General features: G+C 37.2%; 1 protein-coding gene across 1 annotated transcript; it reads right to left on the bottom strand.

Moving 5' to 3' along the window:
* Nucleotides 1-440: 440 nt before the first annotated feature.
* On the bottom strand, nucleotides 441-16,022 carry LOC140227270 (uncharacterized). Its single transcript, XM_072307694.1, has 6 exons — nucleotides 15,821-16,022; nucleotides 15,113-15,260; nucleotides 14,549-14,694; nucleotides 13,387-13,566; nucleotides 12,156-12,301; nucleotides 441-885 (listed from the first exon to the last, which is right to left on the bottom strand). Exons 1-6 carry the CDS (start codon nucleotides 16,020-16,022, stop codon nucleotides 562-564), a joined length of 1,146 nt encoding a protein of 381 aa, XP_072163795.1. The 3' UTR covers nucleotides 441-561.
* Nucleotides 16,023-22,897: the final 6,875 nt, after the last annotated feature.

The following is a 22,897-nucleotide window of genomic DNA, read 5'->3' as shown; positions in this document are numbered from 1 at the left end:
GAAGTGTCCATCTCTCATCTTAAAAATTAATTTGCCATGAATTACATGTACTTGTAGAATATCACTTCTCAATTTATTCTGGCCTTGTCACACAAAGGAAGTTATATGAGTGATACATGTGTATACAGTGACAAGTGCTATGGTTCTGTCATAATGGCCAAAGTCATTAGTAACCTCCGATTTTCCTTTCCTGCCTGTTCACATTTTGCTCTTTGAAAGTTTTATGGTTCAGTCAAATGAATGGAACCAAAGACCATGGTGGTGTCAAAAGAAGGTCAAGGCAGATTTTTGCCAGTATTCTTTGAGTTATGTCAGACATGAGTTTTCTCATAGTTTCGCAACCACTGCTATGTTGCATCAATAGCAAGCTTGCACATACAATCAACCTTGTTTAAGTTGACCTCGCATAAGTCAAATAATCGCCTAAGTCGAAGGTCTTTCCAAGTCCTCTTCTCTTTATGCTCTATTGATTTTAATCCCTCATAAGTCGAATTTTCTCTCAGTCGAAGCCATTTTATTAGTCCAAATAGATTCGACTTAGGCAGAGTTGACTGTATAACGCTAACAAACAAACACACCAGCTGTTCCATAACAAAACCTCATTCCTTTTTTATAACCACCAGAACGCAAGCCTCCAGAGGTTGGAAGAAGGCAATGAGGAGGCTGCAAAACGTTTGGAGGAGGTCGTTGAGCGGGGAGAGCTCCTGCTCCACCGCATCCAGGAAGCTCTGGCGGAGATCGCCGACGCCCAGCTGAAGACAAAGAGCTCCTCGTCGACCGCGCCACCATTGGCTTCCGCACCCTCGGCCACCTCATCATCGTCGTTGCATTCATCAACGCCATCCTCGGCATCGAACTCATCCCTGAATGCGGCCAGTATTCCCCCTTTGAATGGAAGCAACACATGAGAACTAGGTGCAGTGAAGTGACTATTTTCTGCGCTGATATGATTTCTCTTGAGAAAGATACTGTATATGGAACTGTGTTCTCAAATTTCCAAGGATGTACAATGTACATATGTATATACATGTATTATTCAAAGTCTGTCACCTTGTGCTCGATACTTCATGAAGGAATTTTATACTGAAGGCCAGCTCACTCAGAAGACTGCACTCAGTGATATCTCAAAGTCACCTATCTGGGGCTTGTCACGCAGCAGATGGAGTGTACACCGGCAGAGAAGTATGCTTTGTATGGTGACATTCAAGGGCTACAATAATTTGTAAAAACTGCTTTTGTATCTGTTATACACAGTGAATACACTTTGTGAAGAGGTTTGATATAACATACATGTAGCCCTCTTGTACATGTAACAAGGTTATTTTGCAGGTCCCAGTCTTTACATTTCTTTGGGGTTTGATATCATGGTATGCTGAGAGACCTGATGGTTTTTATGTCCTCATTATAATTAGGTTCTCCTGTTCGACTGTAAAACAAGATATTTTTTGGTCAATAGCACAATCAGGGTATGCAATTGCGTAACAGGGGGAAAATGAACAAACTTGGTGAAAATGCTTTTTTTGCTGTTTGTTGTAGCTGAGTGTTCAAATTTTCATTTCATGTAAAGAAAGAGTCTAAATTTTGCATTAAACTGTGCATAAATTAGCATTTTAATTTTAGGGGTGTTGAATTACATTGAAATGACTAATATATTGGAAAAATTCATTTAAATAAAAGGAAAATGTTTTTTTCATCTGAAATTGCTTTCAGATATTCCTGATAAATATCCCTTTCATTCACCACCAGCACATAGCCATGACATATCACAAAATATGAATCAATGTCATATTTTCACTACTCAAAATTGATGATCAGTTTTGTAGGCATTACTTTGAATTCAAATAAAACCACTTTTATATATTTTATAATATTTCACTTTTGCCAAAGAATGAAGAAGTGAAACTTTCAGGAATAAGTAACAGATATATATTGGCCATTATTACAAAGTTTTATGAAATTAGGGCTGGTACTTTGGAAGATATGACATTTTTCATAAAAAAATTATCTGTACAGTTTGACCTTGAATGTACGCATAGTGTTTGGATCCATTCTCCTATTTGTAAACACAGATAGAAGAATGAATATGAGATTTATGATGACTCGAGTTGATATCCAAGCTGTGACACTCAAACAATGACATATTAAGCCAAAATACTATATTTTTGCTTATGATATCTTTGAAAATTGAAAAAGCATTGAAATACGAACACTGAACACTTATCATATGACCTTCATGCAGTAGAACATGGGCGTAGATCAGTCTTATTTTTCCTCAGCAATTTGTGAAAATATACAGAAATAAGTTCCTATTGCTCAAATTTGCTCAAATTTTCACACAATAGATTACTACATATGTACAATTTATGGCTAAAAACCAAGGATATTCAATAAGGGGAAAAGATTATTTTAAGAACTAGTCATATTAGGATATACCTCATTGAAAATACTAAAAAAACGGCTGCACTTATTTTCCTCAGCATTTGAAAATGGCTCAAAACTCAAAATTGGCTGAACATTTATTGGCAAACAGCACACCATATTTTAGTGTATGTATCCTCAGCACTTTAAGGAAAAGCAGAAAAATAAGCTGTTTCTCCATGTATAGCTGTACAGCATGGGTTAAAAGGTCACAATGTCACAAAAATAGGCCAGCATTACACTCCTACCAGGACGGGACTTCAGACCTCATAACTTTCTCCATCTGAAAGGACCACTGTTTTTTATTGCATGCAAGCAATGCCAGGAAAAAATCCATTAATTTGATACCAAACACATAGGGGAAGACTAAAAATTTGGACCTCAAATCTTGATTTTACGTAAGTTGTAAAACGCTTTTTTTGACGCATTACATGGGTTTGGGGGGACTTTTTGGTAATTACTCTTTAATAATTAACAGTAAATGAGAAGAAATTAGCTATTGTCTTACCACATGTGATTACTGATGTCTTAGCATGCTGCATGTGAATTTTTAAGTCAGTTGGTGCATTCTTTTAGAAGTTACAATTTTTTAAAGTGAGAAAGTCATGATTGCATGCCCTGATTGTGCTTATCACCTTTTGCAAATTTGAGTCGATGGCCTTTATCATGGCATGAAATTTTTGGGAATTTGCCACTGGCATTCAATACATATACAGTAGTGTAGACAAGAACTTTCACATGGATTTTGATATCACGAATCATGGCTCTCGTGAAATTTGCAAATTAGAATGCAGGCGAATATTTCTGGTTGTACGTACAGTACTGTATAAGCTATTATTTTCGCGAGGGTATAATTTTCGTGAATTACTGCTGGACCTCGAATTTAACAACGCACGAAAACGTCACCATGTGCTAGGGTAATAGTGCACTCACGATAGCCTCGGTGTTAATTCCCCCCAAAAAAAATTTGCGAGAAGGTACGTGGCCTCCTCATTCGCAAAAATATCTGTACACGAATATAATAGCTTTAAACAACCATTAGACTATTAAAAGCATCATGCTAACGACCTCCAGGTAAGGCAATGTGCCCAAGTGCAAACTGTATTGTAATTATGACTTTGGGATAGTCCACTGTCACTTTCTGAATCAAGCAAATCATGTAAATTAACCAAGATTGCACCCAAGGGAAAAGAACATAAAAAAACCCCACTGAGCCCACTTCCACGCTTAGCATTACATTGCTATGAAAACAAGGTATTGTATGTGTATAATATGATACAAGGCTAATATCTGTAGGTTCTTATGTTGGAATTTATTTATGCATTTGGTTTTTTGCATTATCAACTTTATTGTATCAGAATAAAGATGGTCTGAAGAATAAGATGAAAAATATCATTTGCATTTCAGTGAAAGTTTTGTCCAGTGACAGAAGTAAAAATGAATGTAATGATTCACTCATCAAAATCTTTTATCTCAGTCAATTCAGGAACTTTTATTTTTCTACTATTTTATGCACATATTGGCTATTACATTGAAAAAGCCAAGGCATTAATGAGTATTAAAATTTGTTAGCTTTGGTCTAAAAAATAAAAAAGAAAGAAAGAAAAAGAAAACACACAAACAAACAAATTAAATAAAAAGACTTTCAGGCCAATCCTTGATAAGGAAAATACTTTCTCTTATTGAACAGAACTTTAGAAGACAGGTAAATGTGTTGACTTTCTCTGTTTTATTCAGTCCTACTAGATTTGAAATTGTACTAATTCACACGGTTTCATGATGAAATGGGTATTTATAATCAGTGTGCAACTGATCATACAAGGCAACTTCAGACTCTTTCACTTCCAATAACTTTCACTATCATACATACGTGGTGTGGCTGAAATGTTGCATCAAGCACAAGGAAAAAGTGCACAAAATCAGACACTACAATTTAAAATTGATTGATTGGCTGAGCATTTATTATCAACCATAAAACAAGTCGTAAACAGTACAAATATTTCATAGACATGTCACAGGAAAGATACAATTTTCTGTGTGTGTGTGTGTGTGTATGTGTGTGTGTGTGTGTTTGTGTGTGTGTGTGTATGTGGGTGTGTATACTGTACTACCATGATTTACCATGTCTTTTTTTTTCTTCTGTTAATTTTTTGAATATAGAGTATGACAATGATTGTGGAAATTACAAGGATGAAGATGATTAATAATTATGATGATGATACATGTAGTGACAATGATGGTTTTAGTGTTGATATATTATAGTGCCATTATAATAATGCAATATGAAAATGACAATGTACAATCAAACACAATTCGCTATTCCTGAGAATTACCATTCCACACTGCCATACACTATTATGTACACACACATGAAGTAAAATTTGAACACGTGTGCTACTGTACATCCTACATACAATGGAGTTCATCACAGGCAATGTATTGCAAGATATCAAAATATTCTGGATTTTCCTTCAACTATGCAGCATTGCGTGTACTAGGCTATACACGGGGTAAGTCAACATTAGAATAATTGAGCTCTATGACATCTGCCACACACTGCACACTCGCCAGTGCTTGCTGGTCGAAATAAGTTATAGACGACCTCATAAACCCTTCCTTCATTTGAATAAAAGTTTGGGTAATAGATTTAAATTCATTTGTATTTTCCAATAATTGTGTGCCTCGGGATAAAACTGAGGTGGCTTTCTGAGGCTGGTCAACCCTGACGATTATGATCTGTAAGGCTTTTGAGCACTTTGGTAGTATACTGACAGAGGTAGTATGGTATTACAAACCCTATCTCATATACCATCACGGGAGTCTTGGTGCAAGAAACGGGTCATTTGTAACATTCAATGACTTGTCTGCTACTCTTATGACCAACAACATTCAATTCATCATCCACATGACAGTAAATATTAACCCACTACATGTATCAAAGTCCTGTCGGAATGTTGCTGCAGAATTAAAATCTTTCAATGGCGCCTCTTAACCATTATGATGAGCTGATTTTTGCTATAACATGTACTTCCCATAGACACCTGCCTGAGAATACTTGTGGGATAGTCATCAACAGATTAATTTAACTGCTTATCTCATATTGGAAAAAGACTAAGAGGAAACAAAAAAAAAATTCATTTTATCTGCACAAATTCAGAAGACAAGCCACCAAACTACTGTTAAGCAAGAAATATTCTCGGCATGAAATTTTTACAAATTGGCACACTGACATTCGATGCATGTAGTGTAGATAAGAACTTTTAGATGCATTTTACTTTGCGAATGTCGGCTCGCAAAAATTTGTGTTATTTAATAAAATGTGAAAATTTCTGGTTTTACAGTATGCCATTCTGAGAGACAGAAACAGGAACTTCTGTATTCTGAAATATGTTGCCAATGTCGTATTTTGCTTTTATCTTAGCAATTAAGATGTTGATTCTTTTTATTACTTCTCTAACAAAAAACGATTGGATATGAACAAGGAGCTCGAGTGCAAGTTCTTTTTTTTTCTTTTTTTTCTTTTTTTTTCATTTTATGAAACCCTTACAATAAATGGCAAAAATCAGACAGGGGAGTCTTGGTGTAAGAAGGTCGGATATAACAAAATCCTGGTATAAAAGGGCAATGCTCTCATTTGCTCTTGTACCCCGAGACAGCAAGAAACGTGGTATCGGTATCACAAGATAATTTTCATGGTCTTTAGGTCCTGCTCATGAATACATTCCTCTGTAATAAAAGATACAGCACCAAAGAACAAAATACGAGTTCATTATTATTATTATTATTTTCTTCTTTTTTTCTTACTTGACATATTTTACAAACTTGCCCATACAGACAGGTGTGACATGACTTGGGGAAATAAAAAAAAAACACCAAAAATTGCTTTGGATTAATGCTGTGCATTCGTCCACGTTTCACCATAGTGCTTTCTGTAGACAGTTATTCACAGAGGAGGAAAAGAATAGAGAGATATTGTTGAAACATTGCTTTTGGAGAAATGTATCCCTGCCAAGCATACACCAAGAAATGTGTGCATACTCTAGCTGTACATTAGGAGGTCAGTGTTGTGCAAGTCACATGGTCCAGAGGTCCCTGTTATAAGCTGGAATGATGCGTAGCATTACCGCACTTCGATGTGGAATGTTTTCTGTTGCAACACAGCGTGCGTTAACTGAAGCAATGAGCATAAATGCCATGCTGTGACATACTTTGGGATATTGTATGGACCAAATTTAAGAGCAAGAATTTCACACAGCTTGACAGATCTTGATTTTAAATCAGACAATTCTATCACTGATATACTATCGCATGCACTGTGAAATGGCATATCAATAGCTAAACCATAACTCTGGACTTCTGCAGAATGGCTATGCATCAAGATATAGTGGAGAATCAAGACATTATAACAGCCATGCAAGTCTACACCTGACATGAAAGCAGAAACAACTTTAGTAAAAACTGAGGCTATGTCAGTGTTTCATTCACCTAAAGCTTACATATGTAGACTCTATGTTGTTTTTCCTTGTAACACACACATTTACAGCTACTATAAGACTTTGTTACTTCTATAACATCATCATTCCATGGTAATGAAGAGTATAATATCCTCAAATCTCTTCCCACAATATGACTTCCATATTTCATGAGCAAATTTTCGGTTTGTACATGGCACAAGATTTTGTAGGTTGTTGCCACACACATCATCATGTTATTGAGTACACAGGCCATTTGGAATACTCCATTTTTCATTCCTTATTTGATTATCACAGATTAAACAATGCCTGACAGGCTAAATAAGTTCATTGTACCACACATCATAATTATATGTAGTGACTAAAATAGCTATTGAAGGGGTTGGACTTTGAAACACCATGTACACTCTTCATTTCAGATTAAAGGCATATTAGGCACAAAAGCCAAAAACTGTATATGTACACACGTCAAGCATGACCCACTTGTAGAGCATGCTGGCATGCCAAGTATGTAACTTGACGTCACATACTGAGTACATATATTATGTTTCATTACTTGAGTACACGTACATGTACTATAGTGATTAAAACCTTTGCATGCTTGCGTGTCTATGTATTGGCAGAGAAAACCCAATAGCATTATACTCACTGTCCAAAGTCCATGGCACAGAAAGGGTTTCCCACCTCTTTCTATCAAAAAGGATACTGTAAAAGTGCACATTTTTGTGGTGTTGAAATTTTTGCACATTTCATGCCACCACAAACTAGCGCAAAATTAAAGCATGCAAATATTTTTGTTTTTATATGTTCCCGTAGTTTGTGTTTTGATTCCGTGGAATTAAAAGCATGCGAAACTAATCTTATCTGGACAAGCACGAGAAATTACTTACGTGAAAATATTCACTCTTACAGTCAGAGGATATAGAACATTGTACATTCCTTTCAACTTCTACTTGGCACCTACAGTATTACCTCTTTCCACACTTTCACTAGTTACACGTTGGCATTTAGCAACATTTTAAGAGGAATGACTTCAATACAGGTATCATTATGATAACATTTCATCACTGAGCACTTACAGGTAGTGTTCACATTTTATTACTTAAAAAAAAGAAAAAAAAGTTTCTTTTCTCAGTTTTCCTTCACTGCATGATTATGGCACCCTCCTATCATGCGAGGTTAATGCTTCAAGTGTGAATTTCTGCATCATGCCAAAGCTCCATACTGTCACGATAATTATGCGAGAAAAGACACAATGTTTGCCCTTACTGTACAGATGTATGGAAATCAGCTTCCAAAGAAGTAGTGATTATCAACAGCCTCCCGATTGGACTGCTGCACATTGCTATGTCTGAGTAGGGTAGCTAGCTTGGATATTCAGTCAAGTTTGGAAGATTTCACTGAATGCTGATAAAAACATATTACAGCTATAGGTAAGCACCAGGGCACATATAAAGGGGTCAAGTCACACATTGAACGATTCTTTCAGCTCAAGACCATTCTCCCTTGTACGGCAACTACCATACAGTTTACACACAGTATATCAAATACATATCTACATCTTTCATGATTCTACCAGAATGTTTGTACACAAAGAAACTAAGGGAGACAGACAGACAGACAAATAGCCAGACAGACAGACAAACAGACAGACAGACAGACAGTAGTGAGACAGCTGACCCTTCATACAGATTTCTCTCAGTTGCTCTAACACAGTGTTATGGTTTATACACATTTAATACAGGAAGTGCACACATGAAATAAATAATGCCTAGAGAACTCACAGCAGCATGTTATGTAGACATCGCTAGATGGGGTACTGTCTGTGGGCATTAAATACCAATAGTTCTGCCGCAGCAGAAAATAAAGGGAACTTTTTGTGACGGACACTGAAACTCTGAAACCATTTTCTGCAGACGGAGGAAATCACACAGAAAAAAAAAATGAAGAAAAAAAAAAAGGCTTTTACAGAAATTCTCCTTTAAGGAATTCTACCTGATTGCTCACAAGTAGTAAAACAGGGAATTCAACTGACTCCTTTATTTTACATATAACCCACATACGACACCTTTGAGGTTACACACACTTTACATTTACGAACAATTCATTATCGTATTTGGCAACTTATTCCAGAATATTAGTTAATAAAAATATTACACTCAGGGGTTATGCCTAATACAGCCCCATGCAAGTCATAACATACTGTATACATGGTATATATTGTGGCGTTCCAATTTTTTTGCGAATTCGGTGAGTTGACTGATGTGAAATTAACGACTCACAAAAATATTGCCTCCCTTAACTCTTCATGTGCCATGGTGGAAACCCCCTGTGTGCCACGTTATTCTGATACACGAAAGTAGCCATGCTTTGAGAAAGAATTCTGCTTTTACAATTCATATAACTTCTACAAATGTCTCTTAAGGTGGACATATGTAATAGTCAGTAAAGTTACAGAGGAATGCCACACTTTGCTTCGATATAAATTGTATGGCAAATCTATTTTCAGTTTGTCTTTTGAACGACCAGTTGCTACATTACTGTAAAGGCATAACTTTTGCACATAAAACCGTGACAGAAACTTACAATGTACACGCAAATCTAGTCGGGAACACTGCTTGATAGTCAATCACCACATAGACTGCAAGCCGTATGTGAGAGGAACAAAAGCGCAAGAAACGCTTTCATTGTATCGCAGGATTAGCGATTGATCGATCTGTTTTGGCGGCTTTGTTTGTTGAGCAGAATATGCGAAGTTGGCACGGCGTCGACTGAGTCGGACGTGCGAACGTGGCACATAAAGAGTTAATTAAAAAGGCATTGTGTATCTTCTCAAAGGTGGAAAACAGCCAACTTTTCTCTTCTAAATACAAAAGTATAATACTCTTTTCTCACTGCATCAATATGGTTGCTGACTGCAGAAGTGTCTTTAAAACAGATCTCAATTCATGAAATATTATATAGCATATACAGTGACATTTATAAATCCTGTCTATACACTTCATCAATTAACTTAGCCTCATAGTTAACACTATCTTCATGTACAAACAAAAATGTGATGGAAACAAAATCAGTATAGTGCATATATAAAATTTCACAACTCACAATGACAGCTAACAAGTTACTGTATATTAAGATCTAGGCATGACAACAACAAAAAAAAAAACCGTAAGAATATCATTTTCATACCTCTTACTCTACAAAAATGAAAAATGTATACATGGAAAGTCCAAGGAAGTTTTGGAAGTTCATTCTTGAAATCACTGCATTGGCTTATGCTGCCAACAAAAATCACTTGCTCTCTAAATGAAGTATATAATTATATAAAGGACCTACTGTCCCAAAGTTTCTCTTTTTCTTTACCTACATTAGCTCAGCACCTTCCCATCAAGCAAATATCAACACTGCCATGCATAACAAAATGGGAATGTGTGTTTTTCAGCCATCAGGTATTGGTATTTTGCATCACAAGTGTCCTGATTTGTTTTGCTATACTGTAAAACATGATATATTCCCGGCATGAACTTTTCCGAATTGGAGACAGCGGTATTTTTCATGGCATATAATTTTCGCGAATTGCTACTGCCGTTCAATGCATATAGTGTAGACAAGAACTTTCGTTTGCATTTAAATTTCATGAATCTTGGCGCTCGCGAAATTAAAATGCACACAAACATTCCTCATTTTACAGTATGCTTGTTTCTTTGTTTGAAGTTACATATGATACGCAAGTGCCAATCTAGGGAGGTACAATGTTAGTATTTATTGGAAGGATTTTGGTCACAATAGAGCATCTGCCTCACCAAAATTCTGCAGTGGGGCGAAATGAAAGTGGGCACTACAGTTACAAACATCTTGTGCACTCGCATTACACCTGCCATCAGCCGGATGGAAAAAAGTTCCAAAAAGCTTTCTTTTTCCTACCCTGCCAACATGCACTTCAAGTTGCTAATGCTCACAGAGTTACTATAATGACTTGGCACAAACATCACATGGAAGTGTGCTGATCTTAAACTCTGTTTCAATTTCTGCATGCTAAACGTATACCTCAGAATGAAAGCAGCATTCAAGCAGGAAAAAATCATTGCAAAGTTAAAGCATCAGACCGCCTGTGACTATATAGGTAGATTCTTGATAAAGGTCTGTCTGTAACCTTCAGCAGAACACCCACTTGCCCATCAATCATTTTTTCAAAGCTTTGAAATTGCTTCATATTTATTTTCATAACATCTTAAAGTTGAATTTTAAAAGTAGAAAAATGCAACAGAATAGTATAAATTTCATCAAAAGTGGACCAAGACAGCAACCAAAGATGGTTAAGGGGGAAAGATGCAATTAAATGTAATTGTTAAATAATGGAACAAAAGCAGGATTTCTGGTTTAATTTACTTTTGTATATGCAAATAAAAGAGTTATTGAGTTTATGCCTTCACCGCAGCTAATTTGCATGCAGTTCCACTGATATTGCTATTCCATGAAAATATGACAGAACTTTATATTCCTCATCTCTCTTGTTTCATCCTATTTTGAAGAAACTTATATGATTCCCTTTGTCTAGATATGCTTCAGTTCCATCTACTTCGACATGGCTAGGAACAGCACTTTCAGCCTTGATTTTGCAAGGCAAAATTGATAGAATTTTTCTATTTTTAAGATATTAACCAAGTCTTGTACAAAGTTTTGCTCGACATAAATTACACAGAATGCTATCACACACATTCACTATCAGTCCATCATGGGCCTACATTTCAGATATTATTTGACAGGTAGTTCCTCAGGTTTTCAAACACTTAATTCAATGCCAACAGTATATAAAGCTGCCCAAAGAGAGCTGGGAGCAGAACAATGCCACTGTCTGTAACCTACGAAGGAGTTATCAAAAAGCGACCTGAGCAACACTGGACACATCACCTTTCTCGGTGTTGCCAGAGCCCATCTTCTGGCTACATGTGCACCATCAAGGCTGCTTTGCTTGAGGAAATGTTACCCACTGAAGTGCATGGAGCCATAGCTCGGAGCATCCAGTTATCACAGGTGCACAACACACACACATATATCTCTCTCACTACAGAGGTGTGTTGAATTATGGCACGACAATTTAAACCTCTGTAATACCCGACTGTTTGAACCCTGAAAACGGAGGACCACACTCAGTGTGGCGGGAAAGCATTGAAGAAAAGCGTGACACGAGCTGGTGGCGAGTTAGTCTGTTTTTTTTCTTGGGCGTTAATAGTAAACAGTGCCCTCTATGCTCATCTTGCTGACCTCCTTCCGCAGCTCCTCCTCCTGGTGGTAGAACATCATGTCGACGGGAGCAAACTGCTTGAGTGTGAACGCCTCCATGCGTAGTTTCCACACCTTCTCCTTGTGCATGTTGAGGAGGTGATTGGTCAGCTCTTTCTTGAGCTCATCTGCATTAAAGAGAGAAAACATAGTTTTCATATGCCTGCAGAACTAGCTATTGATCCTAGCTCTAAAATGTACACATAGGCACAAAAAAAGTGTGAAATAATGCTGAAATAATGCGATGTCAGTTGGGGTTGTGACAAAACTGCAAATTATTAGCTATACAGGATTGCAGTGCGAAGTACTACAGTCTCGGATCATACCAGATCATTGTTGGTACATAATCTTTCAATAATCGACAAATCGGGCGTCAGGGTTATCCACCAATCTTCCATTATAGGGTGAAGGGACGCAGCTTGTTGGAAAATAGGATTGCTAGGGAATGATCAATTATCACACAATGCTTTACCTACCCACTACCAAATGGGGAGGGTGTTTCTGGAATAAAAGTTGCACGCATATGATCGAAATTATTTTACACTTCTGTTTTAAAAATACTTTATCAAAGCAACTCATTATCCTGGCAAATCGCGTCAACCGCACAAGTTTCTTGGTAGATCTTTTTGATGTACAGCAAGCAAATTCCAAGTAGTGGAAGACAAATTTAGAACCCTTCACAGACCTTCCTTTTGCTTTCAAAGAAAGGAACTGATAAATCAACAGCAACTGGGGAATGCTCACTACAGCTAAAACTTTATGAACACTTTTGCTGTCGTCACTACAGTTGTAAAGTCACTTTGGGCATTTGAATTTCTGTATACACATTACACACAAACTTCCTGGTTTCTGCATCAGTGTGGTTGTGTTGGGGTACTTGGAGGAAGAATGATTTCTCATGGGACTAACCATCACTGATATAGAAATACATGCTAAAAAAAATTTGATGTATTAAAGATGTTATCATCCATCATCTCCCCTCCAGTTAAACATGTAAAACATAACTTTGTGTGAGGCAATTTTTTTACTGAATACTTTCTACTGTTCCAGATCATTTTTTTTTCTTTTCTTTTTAAGAAGGCGTCTTGCTGGAGTAAACAATGAACACTTGGCAAGGAACTGAATGAGTTGTGCATGGGACCGTCAAAGGGCAGGTGGATGTCAAAGGTCATGTGAATGTCAAAGGTCACTTGCTAGCCCTTGGTTTACTCACCTGACATTCTGGAGTTGACCACAATGGGCTGCACTGCAAGAGGTCCCCAAGACGTCATAATTTGCAGCTTCTCTGCTAACGAGGGATGCAACTTCATCTGGTAGCTCAGTGTTGTGGAGTTGATTGCAGCAGCGTCAGCGGTTTTGTCTGCCACCATCTCGATGGACTTTGCATGTGAACCTGAATAGGAGAGATAAGACTTTCACTAAAACCCGTTGAAGACTAGTCCCAAGTATACTAAGCAGGTGTCTATGGGGAAGGCCTGTTGAAGCAAATTCAGCCCATCCTCGACAGGTTAAGTCAACAATCATTAACATTATCCTAATAGTTGGTTATTTCATTCAAAAATGGCTGTTGTGAAAGACAGATGGACTGTTTCTTTCTACACTGAAGTCAGAACTAACATTCACAAATACCGCCAAGATAATTTTTACAACTTCAATATCTACTAATTGCAGAAAACAGCAGATTGAGCAATAATACTGAATACTACTTCAGAGAGAGGGTGAAATTGGAATGATGCATTCGAGATAAAGACACATTCACATTATACTGCACTCACAACCCACTGATGCTTGAACCCCCCCCCCCCCCATACAATGTACACATACACTGTTGTAGATAGGAGGCCACCTGTTGCTCAGTGATTGAAATTTAGAGATTACTGGTGGCTGTAGAGGTGGTTGAATGGTAACTGCAGCAAGAGTGCTGCCACAAACGATAATATTACACTCTGATGCCACATTTATAACTTCAACAATGCTTGCGCAGTAATGTATAGGAAAGTTCCCAGTAATGGGGGGGGGGGGGGGGGGTAATTCGTGTATCTCCTCTGTCCTTGGGCATATGTGTTGGGCTTTGGATCAAAGTTAGACATTGTGATGCCTCAAGGCATCCAGATCACATGCTGACATGTACCGGTATGCAAAACCAAGAAAGCAGCTACTTTCCCATTCATGTGAGAGCACAGCTTATTCGAATATAGGTTGACCTGTGAGCCTGCTGGGAACTCTTCCCCAAAGCTTAGGGGGAAAGAGACACAAATATGAATGGTCAGCCATTAAAAACAACTGACATGAGATCTTTCCTAGGACTACCCAGTATCTCACGCAAGGTGAGTCTTACATCAGGTCAGGGCGAGTTAGTCTGAATCACCACTCACCTGACTGAATGATATGCCCAAAGAACATCACAGTTTCGCCCATCTTCTTTAGCTGCCTGAGCGTCGTATAGACGCCGCTGGGAGAATCTGGCCCGCTGTAAGCCCATTTCACACCTCGCAGGTCCTTGAATTCTTTGTACTTTTCACTACAGAGAACAGAAAGATAATAATAATATATTTGAAACCAAGTTATGGAAATGTTCTATAATATCAATCAGTGTCATCACGGATAGGGAACTAGAAACATAATCACAACATATCTACAGGTTATCAAAGAGAGAGATAAAATGATCTATGAAGCAGAGCTTGCACATAAAATCATTTTTGAATACCAGAATAAATGCATAAGTGCACATATATCTCTACAGTGTCTTCACATTAGGATGTAAAGTCAATTCTTCTTCTTTTCTACATGCCATTTGGTTCGTGACTACTGCCTCCCAAATTAAGTTATGGCACCGTGGTCTTGGTAATGAACATAGTACATGGGAATGGACCCATATGAAACACATCCAGGTAGCATTCCAACAGGGGGAGGGGGAAGATCTGTGAGAAGCGCTGTACCAGTTGTCTACATGGACGATGACATCAGAGAAGTAGACTGGCTTGTTGTCCGATTTGGGGTGAGGGTAGACCGGAGCCACAGGAAGCAACTCGGCCTTGTCCTTGGCTCTACTGACCAGCTTCATAAAGGGTTCTGCATTCATGAATGCTTTTGGGGATGAAACAGAAAGAAAAGAAAAAAAAAAATTATCAAGACTATCACAGAAGGGAGATCCAAATTCACATATACAGTGAACACCCATTATAATGAACACAGTTATAACAAAATTCTGGTTACAGCGAAGTAAAAATTAAGGCTGCAACATATCTGCTCCTTGTATCTTATTGTTATTTAATTCGGTTTTAATGAAATTTTGATATAACAAAAGAAAGCTGAGGGTCCCAAGGACTTCGTTCTATTATGACGCGAGTCCACTGTATATCAAAAGGTTTCCCTCTATAAAGTAATTGCTTGGTAGCTTTTCTCATACAAACTCAACGCAATTGTTGATATTTTTACTTATTTTCCCTGCTTCTTTTTTTTTTATGTCTGTCTGTCAATTAGTTGCAATGAAAAAGTTTTGACTTTTTAACCCATTGAGGACGAGCCCCGAGTATACTCGGGCAGGGGTCTATGGGAAATGCGTGTTGTATCAAAATCAGTCCATCCTCAACAGGTATTAAGGGACAAATTTTTATCATCTTCAAGTGCCGCATATGTATACTCACCCAAATCAATGTGATCTAGAGTGAAGGGGTCTGTCCTATCGCTGGGAGGACCCGACCAGCGACTTTCATAGATTAGGTAGACGGGACATCCCATCTTCTCTTCCAGGTAATGAGCAATCATCTCGAAGAACTCGACCGGAAGACCGGGCGATAGGTAGGTCATCAGACGGAGCTGAATGGGGACTCGTCGGACATCAGCCATTGTTGTATCTATGGGGATCGGTGTCTAGTGGATGCTTGGCGACTGATGTATTGCGTACTGTTTCAACATGAGAAAGATAAACTGTAAAATTTCCGTCTGTCTTTCAGAGGTAGTCAACAGCAACAAAATGTAAACAACAAAAGGGGAAATTATTAGGCTATTGGTCTTTTTGATTAATGTGTTTTTTATGTTCATTGTGTATGAGCACAGGAATGCATCACATCTAGTGCCATGATAATCAACCTATTGATTGTGGGCATCTTCTGCAAGACAAGACAGGGCTCACATGCTAACAGCAAAAGTAAATTACTTTTGTGAGCCCTAGCCTACATGTATGTGTTGCTTCCCTGTTCATACCACTTGTGTTTTACGTCAAATGTATTTTTTTTTTTTTTCAATTTGAATGTATGTTATGTTATTGTGTTCATTTGGCTGAATAAATGAAATTAAAAATAGGGTCTAATAATATTTAAATCATAAAAAAATTTTCATCTTAAAACGAATGATAAATATTTCTAGACCCTCTGGTTTCATTACTGTTGTTCTTCATCTCAACAAATTCAACCACTAGCATTCAATCATGATTGTACGTCACACATGTAGGCCTATTCTACACTCATAAAGAAAAAAAAAAAACACCAAATGATTCTGAAATAGACTCTACACATACTGTAATTTATGTGGTCACATACAAGTATATAATAGTGTATTCTAAATTATGATAATTCTTAATTATTAAGGGAATAAATTTGACATAAAAATGTACGAAGTACAAGTGTAAAATCTACATCATGTGGTTTATACTGTACGAGCTGAAATTTTCGCGTACAGATATTTTCGCGAATTGCTACTTGGAGGACATTTTTGCGTGTTGTTAATTTCGCGGTTGCGAGGGTCTAACTGAACTTAGCTATTAGCGTGTTGTTATTTTCGTGGTTCAAAGGCGATTCGCGAAATTCGCGAAAATAAAACCACCGCGAAAATTTCAGCTCGTACAGTACACCTGTACATCAATTTGTGTAACTTGCAAACAGGCAGGGTCTACAATGTATGGACCTACAAATTATGTACAATAAGAAGTTTGTAAAATTGCAAAGGGGGCCTGGCTCAGCTTGACGGTCAAACTTGTCAAGCTCTAACAGTGTCGTTATGCATGCATCACAACATCATATACTAGGCCCAATAATTGTTCTTGGATTACCGAGTCACTGCCTGATATGCAAATGTAAAATTGAAAATGACCCTGTGTTCACTGCTTTGAAGCAATTTTTTTTTTTATTCTCTATATAACGCCTTTGTTAGGATAGACAGTTTAATTGGTATGATGACCATGAATAGAGGACTCGCCCTCACTTGACATCAACAACCTAAAATGCCACATTGTCATTAAAAGTTTAGAACATGCACTATTCAAAACGGTAGCGAACTACTTACATACATGTACATCTTTGTTGGACTGGGATACTTGTTGCTGTCTTTATGTACAGTACGTTGTGGTAAAATATTAGTATTATTACACTGATCATCACACCTAGTCTCCTCTTCTGGATCAGTCTCACACATATACTGATAGTGATACTCTAGTCACTGCTCAAGATCACATCGGTATAGGGCCTACTATACGCTGACCAAAACACTACGTGCCGAGAAGAGGTCAGTCACTACTTATCAACAACAAAGAACTTACCAGCATCAGCAGCACGTTATTATCAAAACTTATCGAATCGATTCCTTCCTTGATGTCAAGAAAATGTCAGTTTTCAGGCAGTGATCATCGTACATACGCAAAGAACGGACTTGCATACATGTGGGAAAGACCGCAGATTCATCGTTCTTTTCTTTCACAAAGGCGCAAGGCAAAAGGTCTGACTCACCAGCCGGCAAATCACGCACCGGTAGTACCGCCGCCGCGCTGCATTTGTATGGATGGTCGTTCGGTGACGTTGGCTGCCACTGCGCTCGTCCAGGAAAAACACCGCGACACCGTTGATTTTGGATTACGACCGAATACCGGGTAGTTTGCAGGCACAAACCCTTGTTGGTCGTAAAGGAGTCTGCGCCAAGACTACTACATGCACCACTTTGGCACTGTCCCATAGGCCCTGTGTTGAAGCTTCTCCCAACAAGGGTTTGTACAACCTTTGGGTCCATAAACACCTTTTCATGTTTATTGGGCGGAGCTTCACTCTGAGAGGATTGTCATGGTAACCGTGATTGACATGTCCTATGGGGGCTGTCTGGCTGACCCCCACTGAGATAAAGGTCAACCTGAGTAGAAAGCCAGATGGTGGTTTGAACTGTTATGTAAGACTTGCAAGAATGCTCCCTTCTGCAATGAGTGACCACCTCCTTACACATGAGGAACCAAGGAACATGTCCCAGCCATTCCCTTTCTGCATGGAGGTGGGAATCTCTTCCCACCTCCCTGCTTTTGGTTTGTTTCTTCTTTTCTCACTTTTTAAGCTCTCACTAGATCTTACTCTTTCTTTGTCGGTCTACTCTTCATAATTACCGAATCATGTCAAGACCAACATGATTTTCCCTCTATTTTCACCTTTCTTTCAATAACTCTTTTTGAAAGAAATACTAAATAAATTATTCTCTGTTTTTGTACATTGAAAACACATTCCCCATTTGCATGAAATATCTGAGCAAGTTTGTAGTTTATATATATATATATATATATATATATATATATATATATATATATATCAGTCTACTAACATGTATAGGTTTTTTTTGGGGGGGGGGCCTCTGGCGTACATATTTATGTAATGTGTCATATTTAAACTCCTTCTTTCATATTTCTATTATTTCATGAAGAGCTAAAACATACCTAAATCTTAATCAAGATTATACCAAACTATATGTCTTTACGAGCCTAACCTTTGTCTCTTTAAAAAGAAATAAGTAGCTTTGTATGTGACATTCTGATTTAATGCGAGTCTACATAAAGCCTTAATTCACCAATTTATGCATAGTGCCTGCTTATCATGCATTTCGTCAAATTTGCCTACTCGAACTTTGATAAGAAATGTACCAAGGCTTATTCATCTACAGTAAGAGATTACTATACTTTATGATTTGATGACCTTTCCCTTCAGGCCTACGTAATTTCTTGCTCGTGCTATTGCTAATGTGAGGTACATGTACCAACATTTTATACAGATTTCAAGTTTTCAAATTCTCAACGAAATACGTGCCAATAGACCCATAGGAGCTGAGATATAAAATTAGCTAACCTGGATTAATCCATTCAAGTAAAAATCTGACACCAAAGTCAAATTTGTAATTGTCATGCATTCAAACTGTTTCTTACAAATATTGTGGATAATATTATAGAGCTTAATAACAAAGTTATGAATTTTTAAAGTTGTAACTTTTTCTCTATCTAACTTTCCCCAAACTGTCACTGATATGTTCTAATCGCTGAATTCTCTCAATCCACATGTATTTCAATGTGAATTTGTCGTTTACGATATCATCAAAATATTTCTTGCGATTGTTTGATATTTCTATAAAACAGTGTTGCATTGTCATGAAGCCATGAATGCATAACTGAAGTAATGCTGTAATGCTTTCGGGGAGTAAAAGAAAAGAGATAATATATATTTTGATGATATCGTAAAAGTGATATGTACTGTGCAAGTTCACGTTGACATACATGTGGATTGAGAGAGTTCAGCAACATTATTAGAACATATCAGTGACAGTTTGAGGAAAATTAGATAAAGAAAAAGTTATGAATTTTTGAAGTTTCTATAACCAGGTCAAAATATCAAGGTCCCACACATAATGTGGGCTACATTGCCAAGGAATATAATCCCATTTTTTTTTTTTTAAGAGAAATGGTTACAGTTTCAGAGACTTCAACCCCAAGTACCTTTTGATCTGGAGATTCTCCCGCCTGAAACCCCTAGCAAACGGGAGACTCCAACTTGATGCGCGCGAAGTTCTCTGCGGCCGGGGTCCAGGGATCGCTTGAGCTCTGGAAGCTCTAATAATTAGAGTTCGTAATGTTCTCTTGTGCTATCTAAGGCTTATTTTACAACATACGAACACACAATGTAAGAAATCATTTTAAGTGGGAGACATAGAGCCAGGGCGGGAGAAATTAAATCTCAAGCGGGAGAACGAGAGATTTTGCAAAAACGGGCTTTCGTTGGGAGATGAAGTCTCTGCAGTTTAAAGGGTGTGTACAGTTCTGGTCGAGGTGAGGATTTAGCTTTTAACGTTTTGCGAGATATTCAGAAACCACTTTATGAGATGTCAAAGAGCATGCAGTTCTAAGGGGTATCAAAACTTTATTCGATGGTCATCGGTTTTGAAATGGCTGAGATATCCAAAAACAAGGTGAAACAAAGAGATCCTAATAAAGTTGTGGCATGTCGCCTTTTATTATTAGCACTTTCTTTTTGGATATCTCAGCCATTTGAAAACCAATTTTCATCAAATAAACGTTGAATCCTTCCTAAAATTACATGCTCTTTCATATTTTCATAAGAGGCTTTATCATTATCTCACTTATATGAATGTCCAAAACATGAATCCTCACCTCAACCAGTACTGTACAGTCCCTTTAAAGAACAATAGCCTACCTACACTTCTTAAAAAAAAAAAGTTCATTGAAACAAACAAACAAGCAAGAATGTGTTGCTCAGAAAATAAAGAGAGTGTACCACAGGCGAGGACTGGCAGCAACAATACATGCAATCCAGACTAGAACTATCACTGAATGTGATTAATACCCCATGGACCTCAACCTGAGTGAGTTAGCTCAGTACACAACGTTTTTGTGTGCTTTTTATCAGGTTGCTACCGTGGCAATGCATTATTCAATATTGAAAAAGATGTGTTTTTCAATAATTATGAATATAAATCTATAATGGTCCCCCCAAATGTACCAAAATCTATTAAAAGCTATAACAACATTCTAAAAACTGAGGAAAATAGCATAAGCCATAATGTTTTTGTATGATTGATTTTTATTCAAAAAGTTAATAATTTTTGTGGCAAATACTGTCTGTCTATGATGAAAGAAGTGAATATTTTTTAATGACAATTGCCTATAAAATACAACACAGATTTGCCATACTCCAAAGACAGCGTTCTATAGTGGTCACATGTACCAAATATCAAGTCAAATGTTCGAAGACTGAGGGAGTAAGCTCTATATTATTATCCACAATATTTGTTTACACCTTTTATATAAAAAAAAAAAAAGATGTTGCCATGGGAATGCATTGTTCAACATTGAGGAAAGAAATGCTTTGAGCAATTGAAATGTGTATTGGTCACATGTGTCAAATCTCATGTCAAATCCTACAAACTGCTGGATTTAGCTAAATCAATTAGTAATTTGTATGTTATCACGTAAATACATTGGTCAGCAATGACAAGAGATGAAGTTTGCATATCTTCACTTTACATTTTAGCAGCCAAATATGTGAAATTTCAATTCTATATAATGCTCAATAACTGAGGGAGTTAGTTGATCAATCCACATAATTTTGTAATTGTAAGAAAATATTCATGTCATGACAACAGACAGACTGAAAACCACGCATACACACACAAATGTCTTGCTAAATGACATAGGCCCTACATGTAAGTAAGAGTGATCATTAGTCTCTAAAATTGCAAATCAAATGTTCAAAAAGTGGGCAGTTTGTTCCACAAATGTTTTTGATAAAAATGCTGTTACCATGGCAAACACTGTCGACAATGACGAAAGATAAAATTTGTATACAGTATAGGCCTACAATGGTGGTCACATGTGCCAAATTTCAAGTCTAATGCTCAAAAAGCGAGGGAGTTAGGTCAATTCATGTGACTTTGTATTCATCCATAAAAATACTAATGTTCAATGGAAAGAGGCATATTGAAAATTCTATATATGAATTATTTAAGTGTTGTGCAAAATAACATTACTATAGAGTGCATGTTCATGATTCCCAAATTGCAACTCAAATGGTTAAAAAAAAAAACTGAGAAAGCTTGATCCACAAAATTGTAAATGATTTTAAAAATATGAATAATGTTGTTATCATGACAAAACATTGGTCAACAGTGACAAATATTACGCTGTTGCCAACAGACTGCAGGTTCATTTCAAAAAAAGCACTTAATTAGATTATTACAGCTACGACACAGCAGATTCAACTCATTTTGAGTGAACACATGACAAGTAAGTATTAGCTCTTTCAGTGTTTCATATGCAATCAATAAAGATGGAAAACAATTGATTGCAACCAGCAACTGACTTTTACTAGTATAGAATAGAGAATTATAATCAATTGCAAGTTGTGATCAACTGCAGCATCCAGGAGATTTTACATTGATATCTATCACAAGTTTTAAAAGATGTATAACTGGTCATGTATAAATTCACTCAGGAAATGCATTGTTTTATCAGACCAATAGTACATAGAGAGGAATTCACAGTGAATTTGAAAAACTGTCGGAACTTGCAATAGGAGAGAGATCAAACTAGGGAGAGAAGTTACTATATAGAGAAGACCATCTCTGACTCTATACTTATTAAAGATTACTCTTGGAAGTAGAAAACCTTTTAGAAGTAATGTTTTTCTGGGTCTGGTTCCTGCATAGGCACCAAAACTGTTCTTTGCTTTTCAACCTTGATTTTCTCAAAGTTATGGTTTTATTCAGAACCTATACATAATGAAATTCAAGGGTATTAATTTTGAATTATCACATAGGTTGGTACACTTACAATGAACCTAGGTTTGTGTTTAATTAGTGGGCCTAGGACTACACAGTATAACAGCGAGAAAAAGAAAAAAAGAAGGCGTTAAAGGGATGGTAGTTTTGGTTGAGATGGTGATTCAGCTTTTAACTTTTTGCATGATAGACAC

The sequence above is a fragment of the Diadema setosum genome, chromosome 4 (assembly GCF_964275005.1).
Source record: "Diadema setosum chromosome 4, eeDiaSeto1, whole genome shotgun sequence".
In the NCBI taxonomy this organism is placed as follows: domain Eukaryota; kingdom Metazoa; phylum Echinodermata; class Echinoidea; order Diadematoida; family Diadematidae; genus Diadema; species Diadema setosum.
The sequence above is the reverse complement of the archived record's forward strand: the minus strand, read 5'-3'. Positions and strand labels throughout refer to the sequence as shown.

Excerpts from the sequence above, each read along its gene's own strand:
- LOC140227270 (XM_072307694.1), bottom strand. The coding sequence starts at position 16,022 with ATGGCTGATGTCCGACGAGTCCCCATTCAGCTCCGTCTGATGACCTAC. Across the intron at positions 15,261-15,820 it reads TCTAGATCACATTGATTTGG|CATTCATGAATGCAGAACCC; the intron begins GTGAGTATACAT and ends CATCCCCAAAAG. Across the intron at positions 14,695-15,112 it reads ATCGTCCATGTAGACAACTG|TGAAAAGTACAAAGAATTCA; the intron begins GTACAGCGCTTC and ends TGTTCTCTGTAG.